At 44.9% G+C, this 16,795-nt stretch overlaps 4 protein-coding genes and 1 long non-coding RNA gene across 8 annotated transcripts; 2 read left to right on the top strand and 3 right to left on the bottom strand.

Annotated features, from left to right (window-relative positions):
- Nucleotides 1–1,448: 1,448 nt before the first annotated feature.
- On the bottom strand, nt 1,449–3,085 carry LOC112959470 (histone H3). The gene is made up of 2 exons (XM_026053491.1): nt 2,582–3,085; nt 1,449–1,597 (listed from the first exon to the last, which is right to left on the bottom strand). The coding sequence occupies exon 1, from the start codon at nt 3,083–3,085 to the stop codon at nt 2,675–2,677; it is 411 nt and encodes a 136-aa protein (XP_025909276.1). The 3' UTR covers nt 1,449–1,597; nt 2,582–2,674.
- A 1,336-nt stretch (nt 3,086–4,421) lies between these two features.
- On the bottom strand, nt 4,422–4,891 carry LOC112959474 (histone H2B 8). The gene has a single exon (XM_026053494.1). The coding sequence runs from the start codon at nt 4,877–4,879 to the stop codon at nt 4,499–4,501; it is 381 nt and encodes a 126-aa protein (XP_025909279.1). The 5' UTR covers nt 4,880–4,891; the 3' UTR covers nt 4,422–4,498.
- Nucleotides 4,892–5,221: 330 nt separating this feature from the next.
- LOC112959471 (histone H2A-IV) lies at nt 5,222–5,712 on the top strand. Its single transcript, XM_026053492.1, has one exon. The coding sequence runs from the start codon at nt 5,224–5,226 to the stop codon at nt 5,611–5,613; it is 390 nt and encodes a 129-aa protein (XP_025909277.1). The 5' UTR covers nt 5,222–5,223; the 3' UTR covers nt 5,614–5,712.
- Nucleotides 5,713–10,249: 4,537 nt separating this feature from the next.
- LOC112959476 lies at nt 10,250–16,040 on the bottom strand. Of its 4 annotated transcripts, none has more exons than XR_003251620.1 (4): nt 13,434–14,602; nt 12,156–13,281; nt 11,579–11,851; nt 10,250–10,519 (listed from the first exon to the last, which is right to left on the bottom strand). It is a non-coding gene; the product is annotated as an uncharacterized LOC112959476 (long non-coding RNA). The 4 variants fall into 4 exon arrangements; XR_003251621.1 differs by lacking the exon at nt 10,250–10,519 and adding an exon at nt 10,581–11,322; XR_003251619.1 differs by lacking the exon at nt 10,250–10,519 and adding an exon at nt 15,922–16,040 and having other exon boundaries at nt 10,744–11,851; nt 13,434–14,155.
- Nucleotides 16,041–16,468: 428 nt separating this feature from the next.
- LOC112959475 (histone H4) lies at nt 16,469–16,795 on the top strand. The gene has a single exon (XM_026053495.1). The coding sequence runs from the start codon at nt 16,484–16,486 to the stop codon at nt 16,793–16,795; it is 312 nt and encodes a 103-aa protein (XP_025909280.1). The 5' UTR covers nt 16,469–16,483.

Here is a 16,795-nt window from a genome sequence, read left to right as displayed (position 1 = left end):
TTTCTTAGAGAAAAAGGATTCTTCCAGCAGGCAATAATGAGTGATTAAAACTGCAACACATTGTACAAATACAGTTTCATGCAGTTCCAATGAGAATTAGGAGGAATTCCAACCAATCTCAGAGATTATATGCAATTATACCTATTAATTATGAGAGGAAGTCTGTTCTTCAGGAGTGACTTAAACCAGATCTTCCCAAGCACCAGACCACCCACAGAAACTGGAAAAAGAGCCAGGAACAAACATCTCACAGAGCAGTTAGAGTTGGCAGCAAAAGCACCTTATGTGACTATGAGCCAGCGGATTTCAAGGCAGYCCTTTGGCTAGTGAGCAAGCTGCTCATGCAGCCAGGCTCTCCCTGATGGATTCAGCAGGCAAAGCTCCATCCTATAAAAAGCAGCAAAAGGATGGTAATGCTGGAGGGACTTAAACATTTACTCTCGGAAAAAATGTTAGAGCCAAATGGCTTGCTTTTAGTGCTCTTTCTAGGTAGTAGTATTTCAGGCTTGCCTGATATTCAGTTTTCCCCCCAAATTCATATGCCACATGCAAACATGTCTAGTAATTCCTATGACGGTTTTCATTTTGTCACTGCATGCCACTTAAAAAAAAAAAAAAAAGATAGAAGCCTTGCAGGCCTATTCCTTTCTCGATTATAATGGATGGAGCATTACTGATTGTCAAATACACAATTGTAGAAAGACTCAGAGTAACCCAATATTTATTAAAACAGAGTCCTCAGAATAGTACCAATAATGTTTAAGAGAAATTAATGCTCTCTTCCTGTCACATTCCTCCCAAAAGATTTATTCTCTAATCTCGCAAATAAGGAAGACTTCTCAAATCTTTAGAGAAATTTTATCATTTTGTTAGTTAGTATTTGATGTTAATTCACTAAAAATACCAACATGACATTTTAGTTGATTTACATTTATTATTACGCTCATCATCATAAACTTGTTAATATTATAAGTAGGTTTAGATAGTAGGCAAGAATAGATTCCCCTGCATCAAATAAACAGTAAGATGAAAATATATTTAACTTACCTAGTAACTTCTGCAACTATACCACATCCATAGCAATAATCATTACTGCAACCATCCTATTACAAAATTAAACTGTATTAAAAACCCACAAACCTTTTATTAATGAGCAAAACCCACAGCAGGAGTATAGTCTGCATAATTTAGTTCCCAAGGGGTTATTTTGGAACCATTTTCCCCTCCCTATTAACCCTCTGAGTTTTAGCAATAGAAAATGGCTGAAAGCAAGCAGAGGAAGGGAAAAAAAAAAAAAGCAAAAGAAAATGGTGCATCAAGGAACTTGATTGGTCAGATTTTGCTGCAGAGTATGAATTCCTGAAACAGGAAAAGGAAGAGTTTGAGGTGAAAAGAACCAGAAATTAAAAGAAAATAAATATTCTTACAGCATCAGACACTGAAAGATACTTATTTCTTCTGTGTAAGACTGTGTAGCACCCTATCAATGAGCAAATTAAAGCTACACTCACTTGAATCCAACACTTTCTGAGTTCCTTCTTTTAAGCATTATTCTGATGTTGCAGTAGACCATGGATCATCCGAAATGATATATTAACTGTACATTAAAAAAATAGGTAGTTATTTTTAAGAATTACATTTTCAAGGGATGGGGTTGCTAAGCAGAAGATCAAGGGACTGTGCAAATGCATAACGAAAATCCAGTCAGGGAGAAATCCTGTTTTTTAGATACACTCGCTAGAAGCTAGCACCAAGGACCATGCTGGGTGGCACAGTATTTCACATAAGAATCTTGCAGAAATTTCTATTACAATATCAAATTTTTAGCGGTCTAAAATCATTCCACCATTCCCAGGGAAAATATTTTCTGTGCCAGCTTCAGTAAATACTGTCGAGATTTAGCAAATATAGCAGACGAGGCGCGGGGGGGGGGGGGAGGCTCAATCCAAATAGACACGTATGGATATTCAGCCAGGACACACACAGCAGTAAAGGGTCCCCCAGCAGCATAAATTTCTTCTCTTTAGCAATGGGGGGGTGGGTCTCAGAGACCTCGTGCCCACCCGGGGAAGCAGTTTCCCCTGTGGATTAACGAACAGCCCTTGAGAATGGCTGGTGTCCAGGGACATCCCTCAGGGCAGACGAACTCGCATTACCAGGGACAACAGGGAAAAAAACAGCAGTGAAATTAAAGAATCGCCCCAGGCTGTCTGAAAAAACAGGAATGGACTTCTTTCTACTTAGGAAATTAAAAGGGTAAGGAAAAAGAAGAAAAAGCATGTATGTTTAAAAACCCAGCTTATCCTTTTCCTAAAGAAAAAATTTGTAAGGATGAGAAAAATATTCTGTATAGTCTGCTCACACAGAAAGGCAGCAAAGAAAAATTCTAGCCTAAACATGCACACTCGATCAGCATGAAAAGCTAAACAGCAACTACTTTGGTCAGTTTGTTCCATATCCTGCTCAACCCCCTCGAAATATGGTCCACACGTTTAATCTTACCATGACCAACTTGCATAGGAGCCTCAGAGAAGCAGGAAAAAAAAAAATGCATCCTTCCCCAACACAAACTAAGACTTACAGCTCTTTCTCGTGTCAATGTGGTGGCTCTTAAAAGAGCCTTTGGGTTTTCGATAGTCTGACAAAACTGACAAAGRYTGGGCTACTAGGAGGYTCAGGCGCGCTCTCCGCGGATGCGGCGCGCCAGCTGGATGTCCTTGGGCATGATGGTGACGCGCTTGGCGTGGATGGCGCACAGGTTGGTGTCCTCGAAGAGCCCCACCAGGTAGGCCTCGCTCGCCTCCTGCAGCGCCATCACGGCCGAGCTCTGGAAGCGCAGGTCCGTCTTGAAGTCCTGCGCGATCTCGCGCACCAGCCGYTGGAAGGGCAGCTTGCGGATCAGCAGCTCCGTCGACTTCTGGTAGCGCCGGATCTCGCGCAGCGCCACCGTGCCGGGCCGGTAGCGGTGCGGCTTCTTCACGCCGCCCGTGGCCGGCGCGCTCTTGCGGGCCGCCTTGGTGGCCAGCTGCTTGCGCGGCGCCTTCCCGCCCGTCGACTTACGCGCCGTCTGCTTCGTGCGCGCCATCGCAGGAGCAGCTGCCGCAGCCCAGACCCCAACCCAGAGGAAACTGTGGAGGTGGCAGCGGCGGAGCCCGCTATTTATAGACACCCGCGCGCCGTGATTGGCTAGGGAGGAGGCGCCAATGCCATTGGGCGATTCAAACGGCTGGAGAAGCCCGCGCTCTGCAGGGCTCCCACTGCCCCCCCCATACCCTATTCCCCCCCACCACCTCCCTTCGCTCCACCCCGCCTCCCCCCCGCGCCTTCTCTCTCTCTTTCATCCCGCCCGCTCCGGATCCGCTCCTCGCTCCGGTTTCTCTTCGACCCCTGGATCTGCGCCAAGCAACGAGGCCCGGGGCGGCAGAAATTTTCACACAAAGCGGTCACCGACCCGCTTGCGCAGAGCGCTTTTCATCTCCTGGAACAGACATTTCTATTACTGCCCATGCGCTCGTATCTGACTGCCAAGGATAGATGCAAATCTGGTAGGATTTGGGGAGTGCGTGTGGAGGGAGGAAATCGAACTTTGCTTATCGTCCTCTGCTAAACGTTCAAGAAAGTGCTGCTTATCCTTCAATCTTTCTATTCCTTAAAGCTCATTATTTCCTTATTGTTCCCGTGTGTTCTTTCACTTCACAGACATTATTGACATTCCTACTCTCCCGTGAATATTCTCTATTTTTTTTAAAGGACTACAAAGAAGCACATTATCAAACCCGTCAGGGAAGTGAAGTGGTGAAAATAGAGGATTTTCTATTCCCTTTTTAACCTTGCATGGTGCGAAATATATCATGAAACATCTTCTAGAGGTCGCAGCAAAATCCTCATAGATCTCTCGGAGTAAACAAGCAACGCTGTGGCTTCAGCAAGAACGTACAAAARTAGCAATTATTTTAAAGGGTAGGAAATATTTCGTAAAAGACAAGAAGGGTAAATCAAAAATAAGCATTAATTTTAATCCTCCAAAAATAGTATTTATTTCATTTAAAAGATGTTAAAGAAGCTTGAAGTCTTGTTAAGCATATTTCTTAATTCATACTCGACAGCCAGTGTCGATGTAATTACCTTAATAATCAGGAGAGAAAAAAAAAAAAAAGTATTTAAGAGCAGAATTATTAAAAGCTTTCTAACTTTTTTTTCTCRTTTTCAACTAGCTTCATGGACGTGGGAAATGACTAGGGAGCTAGGGCTTACATATGTCATTTTTTTCTCTAAAGCTTCCAAATACAAAACCGCTTCGAATTTTTAAACTAAATAAAGGAACAAACGAAACAAATTAAGTCGAAGCTAAACTCGAGAAACGCTTAAGGTACCCCTTTGATGTCGCATTAAATACCAGCGCCACTCACCCAGCTGAATCTGTGAACGACTCTTTTACTGAAAACGTGGGTGGCTCTTAAAAGAGCCTTTGGGTTAGACGATCTTCCAAACAAGAAATTTACTTGGAGCTGGTGTACTTGGTGACGGCCTTGGTGCCCTCCGACACGGCGTGCTTGGCCAGCTCGCCRGGCAGCAGCAGCCGCACGGCCGTCTGGATCTCCCGYGACGTGATGGTGGAGCGCTTGTTGTAGTGCGCCAGGCGCGACGCCTCGCCGGCGATGCGCTCGAAGATGTCGTTCACGAACGAGTTCATGATGCCCATGGCCTTGGACGAGATGCCCGTRTCGGGGTGCACCTGCTTCAGCACCTTGTACACGTAGATAGAGTAGCTCTCCTTCCTTGTCTTTCTACGTTTCTTGTCACCTTTTTTCTGTGTCTTGGTGACGGCTTTCTTAGAGCCTTTCTTCGGGGCAGGGGCTGATTTCGCTGGCTCCGGCATTTCACCAGCCTGTCGCTCCCTCACTACCGCAGGAACAACGTACGTACAATAGCGGCGCGGCCCGCCTTTATAGGGGCCGTATGCAAATGAGACGACTCGCGGCTGCACTTCTCTATTGGACAGATGGCAGTCCTGATGTCACAAGCAGCTACGCGTCAATTGGTCGCTACAGCACCAGCCTTTTCATTGGCTGCTATCACAATCTCGTTCTCACCCAATCACAAGTCCTGTTGAACCCCACAAAGAAGCTATAAAAAGGCAGGGTGGCGGTTTTCGGGTCATTTTCGCCTCTTCTCGCAGCTTTGTCTCATTTGCGGAGTTTTTTCTCTTCTGATACAGAGAAAATGTCCGGCCGCGGGAAGCAGGGCGGGAAGGCGCGCGCCAAGGCCAAGTCGCGCTCGTCGCGGGCCGGGCTGCAGTTCCCCGTGGGCCGCGTGCACCGGCTGCTGCGCAAGGGCAACTACGCGGAGCGCGTGGGCGCCGGCGCGCCCGTCTACCTGGCGGCCGTGCTGGAGTACCTGACGGCCGAGATCCTGGAGCTGGCGGGCAACGCGGCGCGCGACAACAAGAAGACGCGCATCATCCCGCGCCACCTGCAGCTGGCCATCCGCAACGACGAGGAGCTCAACAAGCTGCTGGGCAAGGTGACGATCGCGCAGGGCGGCGTGCTGCCCAACATCCAGGCCGTGCTGCTGCCCAAGAAGACCGACAGCCACAAAGCCAAGGCCAAGTGAAACTGATCAAAGAAACAACCCAAAGGCTCTTTTCAGAGCCACCCACAACTTTTCTCTAAAAGACCAGAAACACTTGAGTTTACCAGCACTAAGATTATTTGCTAATACTTTGAAATCGCAAGATAATTATGGTTCTATGTAACAAATCATTTAAATGTAAATATATATGTTTAAGCTGAGCCCCGTTGATGCTTTTGTAAGTGTATATATATGTGTGTGTATATATATGCATATGTAGGTAAAAGTAAATATAGCACACTCTCTAAGGTGACATACGCTGAAAACGAACACATAGATAGAACCATGTGTTCATATATCAGAATGAGCATGGCTGAGAAGGCGAACTTCAATCAGCGCTTCATGCCGTAAGGGAAGGTGGTGCGAAGAGCGGTTTAGGGCAGCCTGGAGCTGGTGCTCCGGGTTTCACAGGCACGGGAGCGACATTCCCCGGCCGGGGAGGAGACGGCGGCTGCCGTGACGCAGAGGGGGCGTGGCCAGCGGCGCCCAATCCGCGCACGGCGCTCTGGTTTCAAACGCGGCGCCAGAAGCGCTGCGGATCCTCCCGCGCCGCAGCCGTCTCCCGCGCTTAGGATACGGAAAGGGGGGACCAAGGTCTTTGTTAGGAAGTGCCAGGAAGCGTTATATGAGCCCTCATGCGACTCTTTTACTTCATCTTTATTTTTTTCTTTGCCGTCCTCCAGGGCTACAGAGTTTCTTAGGCCAGCGGTGGCTTAAGACTCTTTGTGATTTTACAGCTCAGGTAATAAACGCCAGATTCAGGCATTGTCGACTCTTTCGAATAAATATTGGTGGGGGTGAGGGAGGAATAAGCAGGAAGGGACAATCGTGATTTCTGACTAAATACACTACGACATATTTTCTTATTCTGTAAGTTTCTGTGTACGAGCCAGCAAAGCCACACATAAGCAACAGCAGGGAAAAATCGCGAAGCAAATTGTTTTTTAACAGCCAGCCAGGTTGGTTCTTAAGGGGTTGCGGCAGAAGTTTATTTTGTCAATATCACTTACTTCTTGAGGACCGCCTTGGGCCSTTTGGGGCTTAGTCGCCCTGGGCTTAGCAGGTTGAGGATTCACTGCCTTTGGTCTTGGCCGRGCTTTTCACTGTTCATTTATTTGTTTGTTTGGGGAAAACAAGGGGGGCCTTTCGCCTGCCTGGCTTTCTTGGCAGCTGCTGATTTCTTCTCTTTCTTGGGGGTCTTCTCCACCGCCGCCGCCTTCTTGGTCGTGACCGGGTTGAGCCGAGGTCAAAGTGGCTGCTGTGGCGGTGGGAGTAATCTCCGACATTGTTGCAAATGTGTTTCAGGATTGGAGTAGAGAGAATTGAAAATAAATAAATAAATAAATAAAGTCTTTTCGCGATTAGTACTTTTAGTAGCACTCCCAAAAGTGGTTCTCCACAGGAGCGAAAACACATCTTCCTTCTATGATTCTTCGTAACTTATTATATAGAGCACCATATTGCACAGTTCATGCCATCTTTCGTGAGGCAAATGAAAATGAAGTAGGATGTTTTCGTCTATCATATGGGAAAAAAAGCACCATACAAGATGAAGAGGAGCCAGGATCGCCCCAGGTCGGAATCTGAAGGAGCCTTCAACCGAGGAGTGAGAGAAACTCCTCCTTTTGTCATTTAAAACTGCATCTGGAGGCTCGAGAACAGAATAGCTCCTTCCTGTTTTTGCAATTCCCTCTCTGAAGAGCGAGGCATTTTATGGCAATGCGTTAATTAACACTTCAAAGAGAAAGAGGAGAAAGAAGCACCACAGGATAACGAGTCTCCTGCAAACAGGGTGAAAATCACGAAGTTGATTTCAAAGGTTTCTTCTTCAGCCATTTGCTGCTTTTCTTCTTTTTTTTTTTCAGTTAAAGATGTATCGTAAAGATGTGCTGGAAAGCACCTCCACGGAGAGGGACCTGGGAGTCCTGGTTGACACCAAGTTCACCATGAGGCAGCAGTGTGCCCTCGTGGCCAAGAAGGCCAATGGGATCCTGGCTGCATCAGGAGGAGTGTTGCCAGCAGGTCAAGGGAGGTGATTCTGCCCCTCTACTCAGCTCTGGTGAGGCCGCACCTGGAGTACTGTGTTCAGTTCTGGGCACCCCAGTATAGGAGGGACGTGGAGCTTCTSGAGAGGGTCCAGAGAAGGGCAACCAGGATGATTAAGGGAATGGAACATCTCTCGTATGAAGAGAGGCTGAGTGAGCTGGGCCTGTTTTCTCTGGAGAAGAGAMGGCTSASAGGGGATMTGATTAATATGTATAAGTTCAGGAAGGGAGAATGCAGGGAGGAAGGGGACARGCTGTTCTCACTGGTGGCCAGCGATAGGACGAGGGGTAATGGCCACAAGCTGAARCACAAGAAGTTCTGTCTCCAGGTGAGGAGCAACTTCTTTACTGTTAGGGTGACAGAGCAGTGGAACAGGCTGCCCAGGGAGGTTGTGGAGTCTCCTACTCTGGAGGTCTTCAAAACCCGCCTGGATGCCACCCTGTGCCACATGCTGTAGGTGTGCCTGCTTGAGCAGGAAGGTTGGACTAGATGACCTGTAGAGGTCCCTTCCAACCTTAAATATTCTGTGAATCTGTGAATCTGTGAATCGTTAGTTATTGTTATCGTCTACTATAAAAAAGTTAGTCTTTGAAACAGTAGGGTTTGAAACTGTATTAGCTGTAACGCTTCATCAGCAACGATGMTGAACTCCTAAGTCATGGAAAACTAGAGAATTATTTCTAAAATAATAAACTTCATTGTTTSTTTGTTTTTGGAAAAGCTCACATGCTTTCATACCGCATACACAACAGCCCATACATGTAGATAATTGACGATGCCGAGGGTAAAATCTATGGAGCAGGTCTGAAGCAGACATTAATTTGTTGAAGCCCCTGGTTGGACTGTTTGAAAAACCCTCGGCTTGAAATAGCTGCCTCCGAGCCTCAGTTTTGGCCTCCTGCGTTTCATTTTTCCCTAAGAAATACGATGCGGGCGAGAAGGGGTAGAGGCCGGGGGGGACGAGAGGACGGGGAAGTTTTTCCTCACTTTTCAAATCCAATCCCAACGCTGAAGCACTGAACCTCTTTTTCAACCACTCTTGACAACAAAGCAAGCCAGTTTCCCTCGTTAATGTTCCAAACATCACCTCAGAACAGAAACATTCTAGCATTTTAATTTCAAAGGAAACACGAGAATCTTACCTACTTTAAAGTAGAAATTACATTSCTGTGTTTTATTGAAAACAAATTACACCCACTCATGGTAATTCACTCCCATCCTCTTAGGAATTTTGTTGTTGTATCCTGCCTCTCCAGCCATGGTCCTCCCRTGAGACAGTGCACATAAAAAGCCTGGTTTCCTTTCATAGCAGCTTGTGACTAATGTTCCATTTGCTACATCACCAATATTCCCTTCATACTTTTTTTTCTTTTTTTTTTTATTTTATTTGAGGAAAAAAAACCATGAAAGCCAAAATATCTTATTTTTTAACTGAAATATACTTGGAATGTTATACTACTATTGCTGGAAATAATTTGCTTCCTTGTTTTTCTTAATCAGGCCAATAGAAGTGAAAGCAATTAATTGCCTGTTGCAGAGTGCATATGTGAACTTATGGATTGTTCTGTGTAAAACTTATTTGAATATTCATGTAGCAAAGTGCAAATAAAGATAAACAACGTATGTATATGTAAACAATGTGTGTATATGTAATAAAAAAGTGTGTATATGTAATAAACAACGTGCATACATGTAATTTTCAAATACTTTCACTTAACTATTTAGTTCCTTTTCCACTTTCCATCACCATCCATAGCAAACTAGAAAACAATCAAACAGAAATAAATCTTGTAAATCAGATACAATGTAGAGACGGTTGCTTTTTCTCTTAGTTACATACTACAGGGTCGTACAGGGTCGTTTTAGATATTGGCAAACAAGACATACAGAATCAGAGAAGTTTAATACATCTAATGAACATGCGGCAGATCTTTTTCCATTCTATCTTTAATTCATGAGACACACAACCGCTAATTCTAAATCCAGTGTTCCTCTCTGGTTACACGTGGAGAATGATAGTCCAGTGGTTTTTGATGTAGTGAAAGGCTTAGGATGGGAGAATGAAGTACTTCAATAATAATATATCAGTATTTATATCTTATTCTTATGGCTTAGCCATTCCAGTCCAATACTTCCTTTCAAAAGATTTAGGCCTTAATAGGCTTTCACAGAATCTCATATGATTCCTTCCATTCACAATTGTTGCAGAAACAATGCTGATCATATTCAGGAAACAGAAAATCAGCTTGAAGCCTTAAAGCTAATTATATTGGAGCTGCAGAAAGTCAGCCGAGGCCTCCATTTGCAGATGTCAATATATAATCCATGTAGCTTTAATGCTCAACAAAATCACGCACAGCTATAACGCACAGTTATTCCTTGCTCACAGATCCCTATTTTTCTCTTCTTCCAAGGGCCTGTTGCTGTTCGGCAGCTGCCTACTGGGACAAGTGGCTGGGTTTAGCAGGCACTGCTTTGCGAATTTTGCAGCGGGTCCCGCAGTGCCTCCCATTCCCTCCTCTCTCTTCCTCCTCCAGCTGCTTCCCCATCCTCTGTTTCTCCCTCTCCTCCCCCACGAGTCGTTTCCATGCCCTTAATCTTCAAAGAGAGAGGTGAATCTGTGGGTTCAGGTTGCAGTGAGCGCATGAGCACCCTGGTAGCCCAGCAGAAAGCCGTAGTTAAAAACAGCCTTTGCTGTGAATAAATCTAGTATTTCCATTGTTCTTAGGTTTACTTTGTTGTTGTTGTTTTGGTTTGTTTGTTTGTCCAGGATAAAAGACCAAGGAGCAATTACTTGACTGTTTTACTGTGCAAAGTGATTTTGATTCTGCAGACTTGATGCCTGAGAGAGCAGACAAGTTGCTTAATAAGCAGCTTCTGCAAGGAGCTCATCCTCATCAAAACCTCTACATCCTGTTCATTCAGGCCTACAAAATTCCATGCATCCCTACATAGTGCAGAAACACTCATACCATACTAACCAGGCTGACACAAGCAAATCTTTTATTTTTTTAATTTATTTATTTGTTAGGTGGTAGTTCTATATATCATCTCCTTAGGATTTTGAATACAAAAAAAAAAAAAAAAAACCTGCACTCTGTGCATATGAATGATACTGCTCTTCAGCCGTGGGTAGGAATCTCAAGTAGAAACCAAATCCTCCCCTCTTTCTATAGATTATCCGTTGCCCTGCTATGGAACTTCATCTGTTGCATCCTCCGATAGTTTGAAGCCCACCAATCTATTTCTAAAATTACATTTGGCTTTTTGAGAGAACCATAGGCACACAAGCACAAATCAGGACCCAAAATTATATAAACTTTTTGTAAATTGCTGGAAAAATAAAATATTTGCTTAAGGAAGAGCAGGGGTAATTTGCTAGTTTCTTTTTTTTTCTCTTTTTTTCCCCCCACTTAGAGCAAAAACCAAGCTGTGATATTCACCTATTTGGTGCAATTGAATGGCAGTTAATATAGCAGTGACCAATTCAGAAAGGCATTTTRGGAGATTAAAGTATTTAGCATCAATATCATGAAGTGTTAACGATTATGCCAGCAGCTGCATTCTCCAGAACTCAGTTCTGTAGAGGACAGTTGGGTAAGTGGATCCATCCTCATCTTTTCATTCATCACCTTCAGCTCTTTCCTTTCATTTGAAATAATAAATAAATAAATAAATAAATAAATAAATAAAGGATCTGTGAAGACAAGGAGTCCTTTTGTTCAAGGAAACCTTCCTAGATGCTTAGGCATCCCCTCAGACCTCAGTAACCCTTGGGTTAGTAATTAACATAGAAATTATATTTGACCTCATAAACTTGAGAAATTTACCCATTTGTCTTCTAGGAATATGTAAGGATACCTTCACTACTTTTCCTTCGAAGACGGCCACATTTATTTACCTCGTAATTCCAGGTGTTCTGCTTTGTCCCCACTGCAGATATGCCACAAGAGTGTCTGGTGTTGCTATGTTGGCCATGGCAAGAGGTGCCTCGCAGGTAGCCTTGTTCCTCACAGTAGCTTGGGATGGAAATATCCCTCACTTTGCATTCCCACAGTGCTGCAGAGATCTCTCCTCGGCAGTGCAAGGAGCCAGAGGGGAATGCAGCCTGCCACAAGGGCTATAAAGGCACTTCCAGTCCTTCTCCTGGATGTACCCTGCGTTCTAAGAGTGGCTGAAAAGAAGCAACAGGGGAGATATATGAGAATACATCACTATGTTAAGCCTATCATGATGCTTTCACAGCATATCTCCAAAACTCTCATGAACTGTACCTTCATGACTCCCCAAGACAAACAGCAGTCTCCTTCATTTAATAGACTGCAAGCCCTACTGAAGGTTATTGAATAAACAGAGCAATGTATAAAAAGTCACAAGCTTAAATGTGAACACAGAGAAAAAAAATACAAACAGAGAAAGTATCTGGTTATCTGTTGGCACAACTTGTTACATGTTGCCTTTGCTGTTGGCACACTTACCTCCCAGTTACGTTTCCTCCATAGCAATGCCCTGTTACAGCAGGAAACTGYTAGAAAGATGGAGAGCAGAGGAGAATTTTAGGGATGTTCATGTGTCTGTCAGAGATGGTCCCTGCCATCCACATCCACAGGGCAGGAGCTGCCCCCACCCCAGCTGTGTGGCGGCTCCATCTGGCACCTGCTGCTGGGTTTTGGTCTTGCTTCCTTGTTGAGCAAAGCGGCTTTAGATGCAACAGCGGAGGCCTCCAGCACCAGATCACAGGCAGAGGCACAAGACAAGCATGTCTTGCATCACTGCTTCATGTCTTGACAAAAACCAGGGAAATCCTGCTGTGTGACACAGACCGACCAGAGGGAGAGCAGCCTGTTCTGCTGCCAGGTCCACCACTTCAGTCCAAGTAAGTGCAGGGACCCGGGCTGTGCCCACAAACTTGAGGATCCAGCACCAAATCAGGGACACACTGAGCTGCCAAGCATAGCAAATAGGGAATGGCATAGAAAATAGGGAATAGAGAATAGGGAATGGCTTCCTGATAAGAATGAAGTTGTGCTCATGCATCTGAAAGGTCAGACACAGTCCACAGCTCAAAGAGTTATCAACAACCTGTGGTTGAAGGGGATGGGACAAGGCGGGTTGCGAGCACACCATGGGCACATAGCACCAGCTAGATTCACGAGTGCTGACTGCTGCAGACTTCAGGACAACCTCTGGTTTTACTGGGATTCCTGAAGTAAGTTCAGCCTCAGTATGTCTCTTCAGATGTTCAGGAAACTTTGGTTGTTGAGAAGCTTTGAGCACTAGAGTTTGAGTCATTCCCAAGAGATCATGTAAAATGTAAAAGACCTGCTCAAAAAGTGGCATTGCAGAATCACAAAGTTGGCTTCAGAATCAATTAGCCTGGGGGCGGGGGGAAATATAATTACTTAAGTAGATGTCCTTAAAGATAAGTGTTTCGTTGAAATTATAGCATTTTTGCAAATAATTGAGAAAGTGAGATCTAGTGAGGTCATTACAAAGGCTGGCTGGCTGGATGGCAGGTAAGATTAGCTGCTGTACAGAACGGAGCATTGCACAATGGCTAGATATATATGGCAGGTTTTTGTCTCTGCATGACCATCCTGTTGACTAGAGAAAAAAATATATCATTAATATAGCATATATATTTATATAGATATATAATCAACTCAAGTGAACGAATCTCTTCATAAATTTGCCATATCCTATATCCCAGTCAGAAGTGTCAAAATCCCTTCTAAACACATAGGATCTTTACTCACCCTATTTCTTTCAGCCAGCACCTAGCTGAACTATTTCCTTGTAGCTCTTTTCCTACTTGTCAGTCCTCTTAGAAGCACATCCTAGCTGGTAAGACAGCAGTTGAAGAAAAAATATGGATCAAATGCACAGTTTAACGTGAGAGCACATTTCTGTGTGGGAAGAATAAAATGAGAGGACTTTGCACAGTAGGCAGAGTTYAGGTTAATCAGAAACGTGAGAGGACACCACAAGATTATTACAACACTCGTCTGGTGCAAGGTGAGGCAGACACTTCCCTAGTCTTTCTTTCCTGTGGCTGCGTGTTGGTGCACTTAGTGAGACATAAACATCTTCTTTAGATAACTAAGCAAGTTCCTTCAACCTGTGCCCCCTCCTGCACACCAAAAATAAATAAATAAATAAATAAATAAATAATAAAAATAAATAAAAATCTCTGACAGGAAACATGCTTTGAAGTACGCAGTTGAAAAGCACGGTATTTCAAGAAACAGCCTTCTTCTCTGGAGGATTCCCTTGGAAAATGTCAGGGGTATGAACTAGAATAAAAGATGAGAGGTCAGTGATTCAGAGATTCAAAGTCAATATAGAAGAGTAAAGGAACATTAGAGCATTGCAACTTTCTCTGACATACCTGGAATGGGAAGATGAGTAGGGCCTTTCTCTCTCTCTCTCTCTCCTGTCATCTCCCAACCTTTTCCTTCTGTCCATGGTCCCATGCCTGCTGCCAACATTGAAAGAGACATCACAAGGTTCTTCSATCCAATGCAGTATGTTCAGAGGAAAAAAGAACTCTTTACTTTCCCTGCACTTTCTTGAGTCATGGAGATAGCTGCTTTGTAAAGGTGATTAATGAAAGTCCATGAATTAATCTGCACTTTGTGAACAAGCCACCAGGAACACCAAGCCACAGAGAAAAAGTAAATTAGGATGTCACTTCAGAAAATAAAGCTTTACTCCAGAATTCAGTAAATTCAAATTGCTCTACATGCTCTCTTGCTTTCCAAGGACATTGAAATGTCTGAACTGCAAATACATGCTGGATGTACGCAGTTCTCTTTGGTTTAATTTTATCTTCCTTGAAGAGTTCTATGAAAGTTCAATAACATACATATTGTTATTTCACATCTAAGGCTGCACAAAGATGCCAGGCATGTACAGTATGCTAAAAAAAAAAAAAAAAAAAAAAAAAAAAAAGCAGTAAAAAAAACCTTTCTGTAATTTGGNCTTTCTGTAATTTGGTATGCAAAAGGTAAGCATGGTAAAAGTAGCTTGATATTAAAAGTCAAGAAATAGAGGACCATTTTCCTCAAAACATCCAAACACACATATAGCAATCTACTCTATGTAATAGGATATTGGTGTCATATCTACAAAGGTTCAATGTACCAATATTCATAGTAAAACATTAGGCTTATTAACATGTATCTTTACCCTTTCTGGAGCCAATAAATTGCTGAGGGAAGGACAATTTATGCCATTAACTGTTTGAGTTCAGTCCAACATGTGGACAGCTGGATTGTCACACTTCCAAAAAGACACAAACAGAAGGCAAGGAAAAGGGCTACTCAGTGCACTATAATAAATAAATAAGCAAATAAATAAAGGGAAAAAAGTGCTAAAATAGACAAATATTTTAACAACAGTTAATCGACATATCCAAACATGGCAGGGGAATTGAATGTGGCACCTTTCCAGGTTGCTCCTAAAGATGATGAAACTGATTATGTGAAATATCTGAAAGAATGTAACACTTGAACCATTCACAATCTCTTGGGGAAAAAAAAAAAGCAAACTATACAAAAGTTGTGGAATAAAGGAAGAATGTTTAGTAGTTTTAAACAGAAGATTTCATGTAAAAATATAGTAAAATGAATAGTTACCAAYATCAGCAAAAATTCCTGTCACATATGTGTGTGGATGGATGTGGATGTGGATGATAAGGTCCAGAACTAAAGAAATAAGAATCAAATAGCAGTAGATTTTTTCAGTAGGCAGAAGTTTTACAGAGATTTCTGTTGTAATGTACTCGTGTATCAAATATAAATAGAGGGGGGAAAATGTTTTCTTTTATTTTCAAAAGTTCTTACTCCACTAATCATTCAAATCATTTATGCATTACAGTGCATAAAATAATTCGTTAATTTCAAGGTGCTGAAAAAAATACAGTACATTAGAAYAATGAATTCAGTCTTAGAGGAGCTTAGGAAGCCTGAGTATTGCTGCTCCCTACAGTACTGTTACAGTAAAAATTAATGTCATAAAAAGTGAACAGTGCCTGGAAATCTATCCTTAAGATAATCAGCTTATGCAGAGCAAACTGAAGTCATTTTTGCTCATAACAAAATCTAGCTTATCTTGCATATTTAGTTGATTAAGCGTCTATTTGCCRCCCACAATACACGATATTTACAACAACATACGATCTCTTAGGAGAAAGAGAAAAATAACGGATCCATTAACGACTACTACACAAACCTGCTGCGATACCTGTGTAAACACAGGAGCTCCACCCGCAGCTACAGCCCCRTGATGGCTGGCACGAAAGGTAAACGTTGCGTTGCGGGAGCTGTGGCCGTAGCTGGAGACACCGAGCACGAGCAGAAAGGCCACAAAGGGAGAAAASGGGCCCGCCCTCTCCGGCAGCGCCGTTGTCGGCGCGACGCGAAATGGCGGCGGGGAGGGCGGGGCGGCGGCTCCGGGGCTCCCGCCCCCACCGGCCGCGTCTCGCTGCCGACTCGGGCCCCCCGCCCGCCCGCAGCCCCTCCTGCCGCCAGCCAGGCGGAGCCGCCCCCCGCGGGCTCCGAGCGCCGGGAGCCTCTCGCCCCGCCCCGCCCCGCCCCGCGCGCGGGAGCGTGGCCGCGCCAGGGCCCGGGGAGCGGGCGGGGCGGCAGGGAGCGGAGCGGAGCGAAGCAGCAGGAGCAGAGCCCGCCCCTGGGCGGCCCCGCCGCGCGCGCCAGTCCCCAACCAGGTCGGACCGCCGGCCATATAGGGCGGGCGCGGGCGCCGCTTCCCGCCACTCGCGGCGAGTCGTGCGAGTTTCAGCGGCAGCATGTCCGGCAGGGGCAAGGGCGGCAAGGGGCTCGGCAAGGGCGGCGCCAAGCGGCACCGCAAGGTGCTGCGCGACAACATCCAGGGCATCACCAAGCCGGCCATCCGGCGGCTGGCGCGGCGCGGCGGCGTGAAGCGCATCTCGGGGCTCATCTACGAGGAGACGCGCGGCGTRCTCAAGGTYTTCCTGGAGAACGTGATCCGCGACGCCGTCACCTACACGGAGCACGCCAAGCGCAAGACGGTCACGGCCATGGACGTGGTGTACGCGCTCAAGCGCCAGGGACGCACCCTCTACGGCTTCGGCGGCTAA

The sequence above is a fragment of the Nothoprocta perdicaria genome, unplaced genomic scaffold (genome assembly GCF_003342845.1).
Source record: "Nothoprocta perdicaria isolate Ctin4 unplaced genomic scaffold, notPer1 scaffold_116, whole genome shotgun sequence".
In the NCBI taxonomy this organism is placed as follows: domain Eukaryota; kingdom Metazoa; phylum Chordata; class Aves; order Tinamiformes; family Tinamidae; genus Nothoprocta; species Nothoprocta perdicaria.
This window is presented reverse-complemented; position numbering and strand designations above follow the sequence as displayed.

Excerpts from the sequence above, each read along its gene's own strand:
- LOC112959471 (XM_026053492.1), top strand. The coding sequence starts at position 5,224 with ATGTCCGGCCGCGGGAAGCAGGGCGGGAAGGCGCGCGCCAAGGCCAAG.